This window comes from Pogona vitticeps, chromosome 1, assembly GCF_051106095.1.
Source record: "Pogona vitticeps strain Pit_001003342236 chromosome 1, PviZW2.1, whole genome shotgun sequence".
NCBI lineage: Eukaryota > Metazoa > Chordata > Lepidosauria > Squamata > Agamidae > Pogona > Pogona vitticeps.
In genome coordinates, this window is record NC_135783.1 from 57,645,742 (window position 1) to 57,659,136 (window position 13,395).

Below are 13,395 nucleotides of genomic sequence, written 5' to 3' on the forward strand. Positions count from 1 at the left end.
CTGGTGGGATAAATTAAATACAATTTTCCTAGGCAGAATAGCTGTTATCAAGCTGTCCATCCTTTAAACTAGTGGCAGCTGCTCTTCATTGCAGCTGGTGAGGCAGAAGGCACAGCAGCCAAGAGTGGGCAGAACCAGGGAGGGCAGTCTGCTGATCACTTGCTGCTCCCCTCTTCTCCCTCCCTGCCTCTCTCTTTTTATGCACCCATGTACACTCACAGAATGTGATGAGGCTAGAAGTTCAGTAGGAGGAGAGCACAGATGGGCCCTGTACCATCCTCACAGCCTTCCCAGATTCATTGCTAAATCTTTGGCAAAGGCTTTTATCACAAATTATTCAACGGGGGGGGGGAATCATGGTTCTATAGAAGGGACAGGGAAAGTGGTCTGGGCATTTGTAATCTTAAAATTACTCAGCTTTCCAAATCAGGCAAGATTAATGAACTGTCCTAGGAAAATACTGAGCCTCAAGCTTGCCTGAATATAGTTGCCCACTAGAAATTTTAAAAGGGGGAAACAGTAAAACTATAGGGATAACTATTCCTGCCCTGAAAAATAGGGTCATTCAAATGCCATACTAACACCATTTTAAACAAGACCTTAAGAATATGGGAAGAATAGCCAAAAAAAAATTATCTACCCTTTCCCTCCATGTCATTTTTGAGCTACTTGGGTATGACTACACAGCACATACTGTTCTTTGATCCACTGTGAGTCACAGTATTTCAGCCTGGGTCCCTACTGGTTCCCTGAATCAAACAATTTTTGCATTGCCTGGCTCAGCAGAGGCAGAGAAAGCTGCATTTGCACACAGCTCCAGCAAGGGAAGCTGCTTTGATCTCGCCAGGTATTTCCTGGCAATTTCCACACCTTTTTAAAAACTTATTGTTTTGAAGTGACCGCATGCTATTTTGTTAAACTGCTTACTTTTTTAAAAGTAGCATTCTTTGGAGACAACAGGTGCTCAGTTGAGGATACCTGACAACCCTACTAGAATTCCTTTGCTTTCAGATCAGGTGGTCGCATACAGCAGAAAGTAGAGAAAAGTGATGCCAGCTAATCAGAGCAAACTTAAACCACTGGTGCCAGATGAAGAATAAAAATGAATCCCCACCAGGCTTCCCTACACTGAGCTTTACATTACATAGTTGCCGGGCTTTAATTTGATTTCATCTGTGCCTAATCCAAAGCAAATTGCAGGGTAAACGGCCAATGTAGTCACCTCCCTACTGCTGTATTGTTGACAAATGGGTACAATTTGGCAGTCAAGAGAGACTGTGGTTTATTTCAGCTTTGTGGCCTTTTTATTGTGAAGGATTCAAAACTAGGGGCTTAACTCCAGGATCATCTGGGAGACATCTCAACTTCTTTCTTCCAGAAATAATTCAAGTGGCACACTTAATCTGAATTCCTCATCGAAGAAGAGGTCACAGAGCCTCTCAACACAGCTGAAGAACTGATCATGCTGGACCCAAATGAACATAATGGTTTGACTTCAGAGATCTACAGTTTATTAAATCAAGCTCTTTACTTTCTGGGCTTAATTGGTTTGGAAAGGAGCCTTGGTGTGCTCCTTTAAGTGATTGCATTTGAGGAAAACAATGTGATAAGGTACACAGAGACCAGTTTCAGAAAATATGGAAAGGTCTTATATGAAGCTTATACATTGCTGATGAATGCCTTGGTCAGATGTAAAAAATAAGAGAATCAGCGCTAAATTCTGCAGAGGATATACCTGACAGGACGATATGACCATCTACATAATTTTGTTAGTAATGCCCAATATTCACCTTTTCTGGTCACAGGTTATTTGTCCTCTTTCCCTCGCTGTCTCTTTTTAATGTATATACATACTTACAGAAGGTGAGATCACTCCAACATGAAAATCCGTCATTGGTCATGGAAAATGCCTCCCTTTTGCATAAAGACATAATCGCTTATGTTTAGCTGAAAGGTTAGTAACTGGTAAAAGGCAACACAGCTGTCTCCTTCCTTTTCGGAGAGTGGGATTGGGACATTTGCTCTTATAGAAAAACTAACTGTGCAACTATAAGAAGCAGGCAAGGAAGAGAGCAACAATAAATTATTTACTACTAAGTATCTTTTTATTTAGTATTCTAATTACAGTGCTTTGTCTCACATTTGCCCATGTTTGTACATTGATTTGTGGAGAGATCTACATATAATAATCAGTTTAATTTTCGTTCACCATCGTATAATAACTGAATGCTTGTGCTTGTGGGAGAAGACTTGTTGCTTCAGGGTACTCACAGTTTTGGCTATGTGTTATAGATTACATATGTCATGTTGATATTTTGTTTTTGTTTTTTTTATTATTATTATTTTAGTTATTGCTATAATGACTGATAAAATTCAATTTTAAACAACCCCAACTATGTAGCTGCAACATACTCTTCACCTATATAGTGTTACAGCCAGTGGTGTTTGCCTGCCAAATGAACAGCACCCAACTGTGGAAATCCTGTGTATCCCCAAACCTGCTCAAGCACATGGGATGCCACTCAGCAGATTTTGGGAAGGAGCATAGGAGGCAATATAGGAAGGGAAAGTTCCAGTGTACACAAAGAAGCCCCTTCGCAAAATGTCAGATTCCTATATACAGTTTGATTTTAATAAAGCCTAACATTACCAAGAGAGCTTACTGGATATGAAATCAGACTCATGAATAAATCTGAATGATGGTATCTAACGAACTCAGCTTTTCATTAAACATTCTGCCCTCCTGTTGTTCTGCTGTTATGTCATGCTGTTGGAGACTAGCATATGCATAAAGTGCTGGAATGTAATTCATCTTTGCCTCCTTGGTAACATCTACTCTATAGTATATCACAAAAGAAGTTCCGCAACAAGAGGAAGAGAGTTGGCAGCTCAGTAATGTTTAAAATAGCATTAGAATAAGACAGCTTGTGGTACCTTGGAATTTGAAGTGGATTCCAAGAAGCAGAGTCTGTTGCCAAATCCTTCTGCGGCAAGGCACAATTTCTGTTGTTCTTTGTGAACAGTAGCAGTGCACTGCAGGACCACTTCATCATCCTATCAAAGGACAGATACACAAACAAAATGAACATCATTAGGGTTTACATGATACAGAACTTTAGCGTAGTATTTCCGAATCCACAGCAGAAGTCAAGCATGAATAGCAAAACCCAATCCCAGAATTGTTCATGAAGAGTTTTAAATAAGTCTGAATCAAAAACAATTAATCCAAATCTAACTACTGTACTGTGATACACTAAAATTGTGCTTACTGTAAAAATGTTTGAAGTAGGAAAGCTGAATGGCTCCCCACGAAAAGCCACCTGTCTACAGTGATCTGTCACAATGAGCAACCTCCTGTCTCCATGCCAAATTGATGTTGGTATAGAGGCAAGCAGCTTTTCCATGGAACACGTTGCTATAAGCACATGGCATCCTATATGGAGGCAGCTACCTACTCCAAATTGCATTTTGAAGAAGTCTGCACATGACAGCTTGTTCACTTGCAGAATCTCTATGGTAGGCAATAGGATTTCAACCAATACATATTGTTTTGTAGTAATTTAAGTATATGTCACATCTGTACCTAATTTTCCTCCCTACAAGCTCAGAGTAGCACTTAAGCATCAAAATTGCCCCATGAGGCATTTTAGAGTTCTTTTGACAGTTATCAGTAAACATATAAATGGAGCAAGAGGAAGATGTAACAAGCCACTGGGGGTTTGACAATGCAATTCCTAGTTTCACATCACAGTTGTTATGTTCACATAGCTCTACTCTTACAAAGTTTAATGCATTCTAACATATTGTAAATCATGACAAATGTAATTTGGAATAGGCTATGTATTACACAAGGTTTATAAAATCTTAAAATCACAATAATATCACAAACCCAAACCTTGGGGTCTATCAGAACATCAAAATCTATATCTAAGACAAAGAAAGCCACCTTGGGTCCTTTTAGGAAGAAAGCCAGAAAAGGCTTAGTAATAAATAAATATTACTAAGACCGGAAAAAAATTATTATTGTTTAATCAAGATCTGTGCTACACAGAAGCACAGAGGTGATCTAGGCAATGCATATTAAACCTATTCACAAAGCGTCCAAATCTTGACAGTCACTTTCGCTTTACCATCTATTTGTGGACCTGCCAGACTAAAATGAAGTTTGAAAGGAATGTTAATATCCTCAGCACTGAGTAACAACATTGTTTTTTGCACAGTCAGCAGAGCACTTCTATTTGAATCATAAATCTGAGTTAAGAATGACTGAACATTTCTGTGCAATCATAACTATTTGCCACGAATTTGATAATTGACTTCCAATAATCATGGCCCTCAGGCGCAATACTAAAAAGCAGAGAGAAAGGTTAAGTAGATGTCTCTGATATTCACTTCTCATCTTCACTTCTCCATTTTATCAAGAGAATTATGAGTCAGTGTCAAATTGGTTTTCATAAGCAATGGCAATAATATGTACACATTCTGGATTGATTCCTAATATAAATACCATTGCAACTGATTATTTTTTCATTTGGGATGATTCGTTTTAATATTTTCAGTGATGTGCATGTGAAGTTGCAGCATGCCAAGTTGGGCTGTCAGATAAGAACAGTAATTAGAGTATTTGGCTGATTCCATTGCTAACAAAAGCAAGCCTGCAGCTTCTGAGTGGAATTGCATGGGACTGAAGCAGTGGTGGGATTCAGCAGGTTCGCACCAGTTCTACAGAACCAGTAGCTAATGTATTATTGATTCTGCAGAACCGTTTGTTGGCCTGCTGAATCCCACCACTGGACTGAAGCACTTTTAAGTTGGTCTAGATATAAACTTTTTAAAAATTAACTCATTCACAACATGCTGTGTCACACATTTGAGCTGTCTAATAAATGAAAAATTGTATGGTGGAAAAGAACTAGGCTTCTTTCCACATTTGCCAGCATGTTTTGTCTGAATTGTTTTGTTGTTGTATCTCATATGTCAGGGCAAATCTAAACATACACAGTGGGTGCAGTGTTTAAAAAACCGTATCTTTTATCCCTTTCATCCACACAGAACATCTGAAGGTTAACATAAAAACCCACTAGTGACAACTGGCATGAGGACTCCCACATTGCAAAAGCAATAGAGATTTGAAATGTTACAGTTCCCAAGCATGAGCATTCCATGCCCAGATGGTTTCTTAACGCCTTCAGACAGGGCTATTATGTTAAAATAGAACTTAAGGTTTATTTGCATCAGAAAGTAATTTTGTTTTTTAGGGATGGAAGTGTTAAAAATAATTTTAAAAAAAAAGAGCACTGTGATGCAGGACAACATCAGAAAGAGATTACAGTACCACTCAAGACTGAAGACTTCTCCCTCCCTACTAGCCTTAGGCAATTCTTTGCACATTCTTGTTATTAGTTAATTTATATTTTGCCCTTCCTCTCAAAGCAGCATATATGATTCTCCTGTTGTCAGCAACATGGACAGGGGATCTAAACCCTACCACAGATTCAGATGCCAACTCTGCCCACACATCTGTTCTGGCAAAACAATTATAGGACCTAACAATACTACATACAATACCAAAGACACCTTCACTTGCTCCTCCGCTAATGTGATCTATGCCATATTTTGCCAACAGTGCCCCTCTGCACTCCACATAGGACAAACAGGACAATCTCTATGGAAATGGGTCAGTGGTTAGAAATCTGACATCAGAAACCACAACACAGAGAAACCTTTCTCCAATCATTTCGATCCATCAGGACACACTGCTAAAGATTTAACAGTCACTATTTTAGAACAAAACCATTAAAAATCAAGAATACAAAGAGAAACAGCTAAAACAAAAGTTATACACATGGTGGACGCCCATATAAATGGACTGAATATAAGCTTAGGTTTCTTAAATCATTACCAAATGTAATACTTCTACTATTATCTATCGCCACTGTTATTTTCTTCATAACTTCCAAGCTCATCTCTCATGACAAGGTTCAAAGGTAAAACATTCAAAAAGGTTTAAGGCTTGAGTCAAGAACTCTTGCAGAACAGTTCCCATAGGAAAATAAGAAAGCTAGCTATACTAGGCTAATATTTACACATTAACAAAATGTCAGCATAGTTTCAGAGAATAAGTCAAGCAGCAGGGCAACAGATGAGTACAGCAGTCTCCTTAGAGATACTGTACTAGACTATAAGTAACTTCCCTCTCACTTTAATACCCATATTCCACTTTCTAAACTCTTCAAGGGGATGCACCAATGAGGATCAAGTTGCCAGGAACTTTCTCAAAGAAGATAGTAACTTCTAAAAAGTAACTGTTTCTCCTCAGCTGAAACCATTCTTTGCTAATTAGTTTTCTATCAAGGAGCCTTGAGGATTCCTTTCTCATAGCAAGAAGGCCAATTGGTATGGCCTCCCATTAATGGGCACTTTCTCCCCCTCTCCAGGCCTGTTCATTCTAAAAGGGCAACTAAACCATGATTCCCCCATTTTCCAGTTTCTTGGCACATATCATGAGAAGATAAAACTCAATGCTAAAGACAATAATGCTGGAAAAAGCTGAAGTCAGCAGGAAAATAGGTAGACCAAATATGTGATTAATGGACTCAATAAAGGAAGCCATGGCCCTTAGTTTGCAAAACCTGAGTATGGTTGTTAATGACAGGGCTTTTAGAAGCCCAGTAGTCCATAGGGTCACTGTATGTCAGAAGCAATCTGACAACTAGCACAACTGACTGGCCTTAACAGAGCAGCTGTTTTAGAAACAAACTCCTGATGAAATCATCAGCAGAGAAATTCTTATTTAAAGACCTCCACGGGGTGAGGTCAGAGGAACAGGGAACTTCAAGATATTGACAAATGAAGTTATAAATTAAAAACCATATGTACGAAGTGCATTATTTAAGATAATCAGGTACAACTTGAAAGAAATGTCTAGATATTTTAACTATATTTCTAAAACTGAGACTGCAGTACCATATTCAGCCCTTAGCCTGCTCTGTCACTCCCCCTTGCCTGCCCAATAGCCTCTTCCCCCACCCCATTACCCCATCATCCACCCAACTGCCCCCACTCCTTCACCCCCTTACCCACCTGATCACTCCTTCACCTGCCTGGTCACACCCCTCTCACTCACCCCTACTGGGCTCAATCCCACTGACAATAAACCCTGCAGCTGTGCCAGGTTCTCCTAAAAATTAACAACGTAAATTTTAGTGTACACACAAGGTACATGCACACACAGAGCACTGTGGCAGCACAGCAAGTTTTTCTGCACCTCTGCCAGAGGCCCATTTATTTGGGGGTGGATTTAGAATCAATTCATTGAAATTAATTCCACATATGTGGATGCTCCATCTGCTTTTTTAAACAAATCTGGTTATATGATACAGTCCTATACAAGATAGCAGCAATTAAAAAAATTACAGTCAATGTAACTCCCCCCCCACTGCTCGCTTGCCTTCACCCATCCAGTTTCCCTCCCTCACTTGCTCATCCTGCCTAATCACCCCCTCAACGTCCCGGTCACCCCCCCCACTCACATGCCCCCTTGCCCATTCAGTCACCTTTCCGCCCACCCAGTCACAACCCTTGCTCGCATGCCCTCTTGCTCACTCTGTTTCCTGTCTGGTCACCCCTTTGCCCGCTCATCCTGCCTCCTCACCTGCCCACCTACCCACCCCTCAGACACCAGTCTCCACACCCTCCCTCCCGCACCCTTTGCCCCTTATTTCCCTTTCCACTCCTCTTGTCCTCTTCTTCCTCCCTTTCCCTTCTCCCCACCGCTGCCCCCATCCCAGTGGAAAAGACACACCTGAGCAGAGATGGAGATGGTGGCAGCGGTGAGGATGCACACACTGCCACAAAAGTTTTGAATTCAGGCAAAAGTCCATGTGACTTTAGCCAAAAACAAAAAACAAACAATCCCTCTGCCTGTTTATTCTCGTTAATAAATTGATACAGCCATTTAGCTATGAATGCATAAACTAGTGTGAATATTATGTTTCCTAACACAAATAATTCTACGTAGCTAGTGGAAGAAGAGACTACAATGAATGGCATTCTAAAATGACCAAAAATCACTTTAAACTGAATGAATTTGATGGAGCATACATTTTTAGAGATTCAGTTGGGAAAGGTATTTTTGTTTTCTATTTGTTGCTTTTTTCCTCGAACAAGCAATGTGGTTATCATAAATGAAATGTGGAGTGAAAAACTGCATCCAATAGATACTGAAACAGTAGGGCGCCTTTCATCATTTATTACTTTATATTTCACTAGCACTCTTTTATAATCTGCAGATTACACAGAAGTTCAAATGCAAACATTAATCGTATGCTAGTAGAAAATTTTACATCTATTTTTATGACACATCAAAGGAAAATACTGCAAAGCAACTTCATAATACGTATTCAACCCTCCTGTTTTTACTAAAATAAGCATCAAAACTGCATTTTAATTAAAAAATAGAAAGTGAAAATGTCCATATGCTAATTTGAAATAATTGTTTGTTTCAAAAATAATATTTAATTTGCCTCTAAACAACAACTTTCTCCAGTCTAAAACATTTTGTTGTCTGAAGCTGAACAGCAAATGGCACCCAAGCAACCAACCAATCCAGTTAAGGTGCATAGTGTTCAAGGTAAATCAAATTATTTTGTCCCTAGAGGCCCTTAAAGCATGTCTTTCTATTTCTGACGGTAACACCACAAAAAATAAAAAAAATAAAAAATAAGCGAAGCAAGCTAAGAATTTAGATCTCTTGAAATCTGCTGTCTCATACAGCTCCCTCACTCTATTAATGGTCAGACCAGCCCTGCCATATGTTCATTCACAAACCACGCATTTGCATTTACTCTAATTTTCATATCATTCATCTGGTTTGCTTTCCACTTCATAATGTGATCTGTACCAAGCACAGCACCATGCACCAAGTTGTGACAAAAGCTTGAGTGTATCTGTCCTTCTCATGAGGGCAATTTATAACAAAGCTCTGCCCTTAAACTACTGACAGCTCTCATCAGGTGAATAAAAATCAATGATTTAAAAAAACAGATAAGTTTAAATCATAATTTAAATCAACAAATCAATTCTTTAATTTAAATTTCCAAAATAATCCACTTTTTAAAATTTAAGTCATGATTTTAATCAAGTTCACCCTGGCTCTCATCAAGGAGCAATTCCTGCACATAGGATCCCGGTCATAAATGAATCATACTTCTTCCCATGCAGTACCGTGTGGCCACCATCTTAGCTTCTTCTCATATAATAATAATCTTAGAACTGCAGAGCTGGAAGGATGTTCTACGGAACTTCGAATCCAGTCCTGGTCAAGGAGGCACAGTGGCGAATCAAATTTCCAAACTCTGCCTCTGCACTCAGACACCTAAACCACTGAGCTCTCCACCCATCCCCTCACCCATCTTTCACACTATCTAGTCAACCAGTTCCCTCAATGTAGCTTACAGGGGGCAAGAATGCTGACATAAAGAGTGAAATTGTCTTCAATAACAAACATATTGCATATAAAAATGTGACATTCTCATTCACTGTCATTAATTGTGCCATTTATGGGTTAGAGGCCATATATTTCAGTTGGATACTAGCCATTGCTTTTACACAATCAGGACCCGCAATGAAAGTTCCAATGTGGAGCATCCAGGGTTCCCGCCAGCCAGGTACACCTGTTTCAGGACAGTCCATTCTAGATCCCCGCTGTTGTTTCTCTACAACAGTGAACTGTTGTTTCTCTACAACTATCAGTCAGCATTCTGAGACAAATAAGAATGCTCAGTTCTTAATAAGCTGGGGTTCCACTCTTCTGAGCTTGTTTTTACCTCTCCAGAAATATGTCGTTCTTCTGCAAATTCTGGGGTTCCCACAGGCCTTTTCGTATCCCCTCCCTGAGTGTAGACAGGATATTGCTGGCTTTGTATGGATTGACATTCCAATTTATTTTCCAAGATGGCATCAAGATAACAACCTCTTTCAAATAGCTCACCAACTCAGACTCATTCGATTTCCTAAACAGATCCTTTAAGGTATTTTTCTTTTTAATTTTCATTGATTTACTGCTATTAATCACTAGTTAATATATGAAAAGAGAAAAGGCTTAGTAGTTCTGAACAGTGACCTCTCACTTCAGCAGTGAGCACAGAGGATCTCAGACAGGGAACTGTGGGGTCCAGCAGCATCAGTAACGTGAAGTGGTTGCAGAGGTTACCTCAGTTCTAATTCAGCTGGATGGAGTCCTCACCACTTGTGAAACTATTAGAATAAACATCAATATATTAACTGAGCCCAGCCATCACTGCATTGCTGAAGCTGTGGAAAGGTTTCAGCTCAGCAGCTCAGTGCTGTGTGCATCTGTCCCAGTAGCAAGAGAAGAGATAACCACCATCTCGCCTCCACCGCTTTGCCTGCAAGAATTACTGGAACTCTGAATGACAATAAGCCAAGTGTGTGTAAACTATACCAACAAATAGTCTGGGGAACACACTTTTTGTTCCCATAGCCTAAAAGTGTTTATAGAAAAATGGAATGTCAACTGATACTTGACACTAATATGGAACACAGACTAGAAGCTAAAATCACTAGGGACTGGTATTTTGAACATATAATGAGAAGACTCGCTGGAAAGTAGAGGAATGAAAAGATGAAGGAACTAGAAAAGGAGAAAGATGCAACATGAAAATAATTTTCCCCCATAAAAGAAGCTATGGCCTTTAACGTGCAAGAACTTAACAGGGCTGCTCATAACCGGCCCTCTTGGAAGTAATACAGGGTTGCCATAAATTGGAAGCAACTTGAGGACATGTAACATCAATTTATTAGTTTCATTCATATCTTAACTTTCCTTCAGTGAGCATAGGGCAATATATATGTCTCTCTTTCTCCTCAATTTATTCTCAGAATAATGAGAATAATGTGCAGCACATTGGGCTGGCGCAAGTTAGATTTTATGGCTCAGCAGGAATTTGAACATATTTTCTCTCCCAAGTGCTATACCAACATACTACCCCACTAATACATATTCATTTTGTAATTTGCATATTTTTAGAATCTGGGTAAACATTTTTAGATGTTTTTGCATTAAAAAAGAATCAGGTTCACATTGAACAAAAAGCAGATGCCCATGAACAGAATCTGCATTTTCTTGTTTCTTCTAATCAAATTAACTCCCTATCTGACAACTTATTCTTCAGTACATAGAAGTTCAACCCCTATTTATCTCTGCCAAGACCATTAAGCCTTCACACGCTTTATCTGTCACTTACCCTATCTGTACCACAGTCTCTTTCAATTGCAAACAAAATAATTTAGGAGATTCAACAAGCTCTGGGCAACACACTCCTTATCTTTCTATCTCCTGGGACCTCTTCTGATTCAGATTTAGAATTGTTTTCTTTCTCTGAATGCCCACATAGCTCCTACTACCCTAGGGCCTGTATAATGGTTCTATCCATCCTTACACCTCTCCTCATTCATGAAATAATAGATATTTTACCAATTTTGTATATAGGCATTATCATTATCATTATCACTACCTACTTGCTGCCTGACAACATAAATATACAGAACATAGACAGAGAAACCAAAGCTTGAACAAGTTATTTTAATCCAGTCACAAATTATAGTTGTTTTTTTTAGCTCCTAGCTATACATGCATTGCTCCTCTGTACTCATTTTCTATTATTTCCTCAAGAAGCAAAATCTGGTGTTATAAAACATATTTAGAGCTGAAATCATGTTAGTGTTCGAAAGGCATTTTGACTCAGGCATACATTTGTGTTTTTAAAAATCTGACTTCAAAGGAAGCCTCTGCTTCTATCTTATATACTCCCTTAAAAAAACAATGCAAACTAATTTCCATGCTCCAAGTAACAATAGCAGCTCTTCCTGCGACACTCACCCACAATCAATTCCTGTTCTTAGTGTAGGTGTTTTCTTACACTTCTCTTGCTATTCAAGACCTTTCTGTTGCCTCATTTGGGCTTTCCTCTCTTCTCTTTTCCTAGGCCCCTCCCTACTCGTTGGATGGTTGGTATCAGAAGCAATCCAATTGTGTGCCTAGAGTAGAAGGAACAGCCGACCAAGAGCTGGCACAGCCTAGGAGATGCCCATCTATGTTCACAGTCCCCATATTTTTCAGGTTGGCTCCTTCCATGTCCCCCCACTGCTATTTATATCCTTTAGTTTCTCAGACTCTTTAGACTACACTTTCCCCATGAAGGACAGCAGCTGAGTTTCTTCTTCCAGACACCCATTACCCTTTCTCCTCCTCTGTGACATTAGTGCAGCTCAGAAAAAGTCAAGAGCAGGAACCAACAGCAATTTGACCAAAATATTGAGATTAACCCAGAAGATGATGTTTTGTGAACTGAGTATTTTCTCCAGTTAATTTTGCTCACCCCACCACCTGTTTACTGCAGTATAAGTCACACTTGAACCTAGCAATGCTTATGTGATGCTTACACATACACAGGATTGTGTAGGTAATGCCCAATATCCTATTTGGAGCTGGGTGAACTGGACACTACCAAAGTGATCTCATGCACGCAGAATGTCCCACTGGTGAAATAATACAGAGTCATACTACTTTCACAATTGTTGCCATTGTGTAAATGAAGGGAGAGCTTTCTTCATAGTGATTACCATGAAAGTCAGTGATGCTGGCACAAGCAACACAAACCAGGGTGGGGCCTCCTGCTCAGCAGAAGCTCGACACGATACTGGCTATGCACTTGAACTTTAAAAAATGGAAGACTTTTAAAACCCCTCTATTTTTTTCCAATAAAGTACGGTTATGCTCTTTCTCTTCTTTTCTTTTCTTTCTTTTTGGCAAGAACTTGTTATTAAAAAGAAAAAAGTCTGAACTAAAATGTTTTTCTTAGAATGTTGATTATAAAACTAGTACTACAGTAGGCATGCTGTGACTTTGTGTTTTTAACAAGCCTGCCTCAATCATTGCTATTTCTTTGGAGGGACATTTAACATTACACCTTCTAAATAAAATGAGCTGTTAGAGGAATAATTCATGCACTCCAGAGCTTTTTTTCTATAGATACTGAATTGTGACTGTTATAATCGCAACATGCCTAAGTGGCAAAAGGGACAACCATTTACCATTTCCTCAGAAACACTGATTTCTATGAAAAAAAACAAAATGGTGGCCATTCCAACTTGCATAGATTTGCATCATTCTTGAAAAAACAACTGAAACAAAACAGCAGTCTATTCCGACATCAACAAAATGATCAAGAAATGTTCTTGTTAATTCCAAGACCTCACCATCTGATCATTACATCTGCACTATTCCTAGTTGAAATATAATTAGTAATACTGTGTTTCCCCTAAAATAAGACAGGGTTTTATATTAATTTTTGCTCCAATTAACGCATTAGG

The 13,395-nt window shown here is 39.1% G+C and overlaps 1 protein-coding gene across 2 annotated transcripts in view; it reads right to left on the reverse strand.

The window, feature by feature from the left end:
• The window catches only part of RYR2 (ryanodine receptor 2), a 390,793-nt gene that overhangs the window by 292,974 nt on the left and 84,424 nt on the right, over positions 1-13,395 (reverse strand). For both annotated transcript variants that reach the window (XM_078383124.1, XM_078383125.1), the window contains exon 2: positions 2,935-3,054. In XM_078383124.1, coding sequence (XP_078239250.1) covers positions 2,935-3,054 — 120 coding nt within the window. The remainder of the gene's footprint in view (positions 1-2,934; positions 3,055-13,395) is intronic.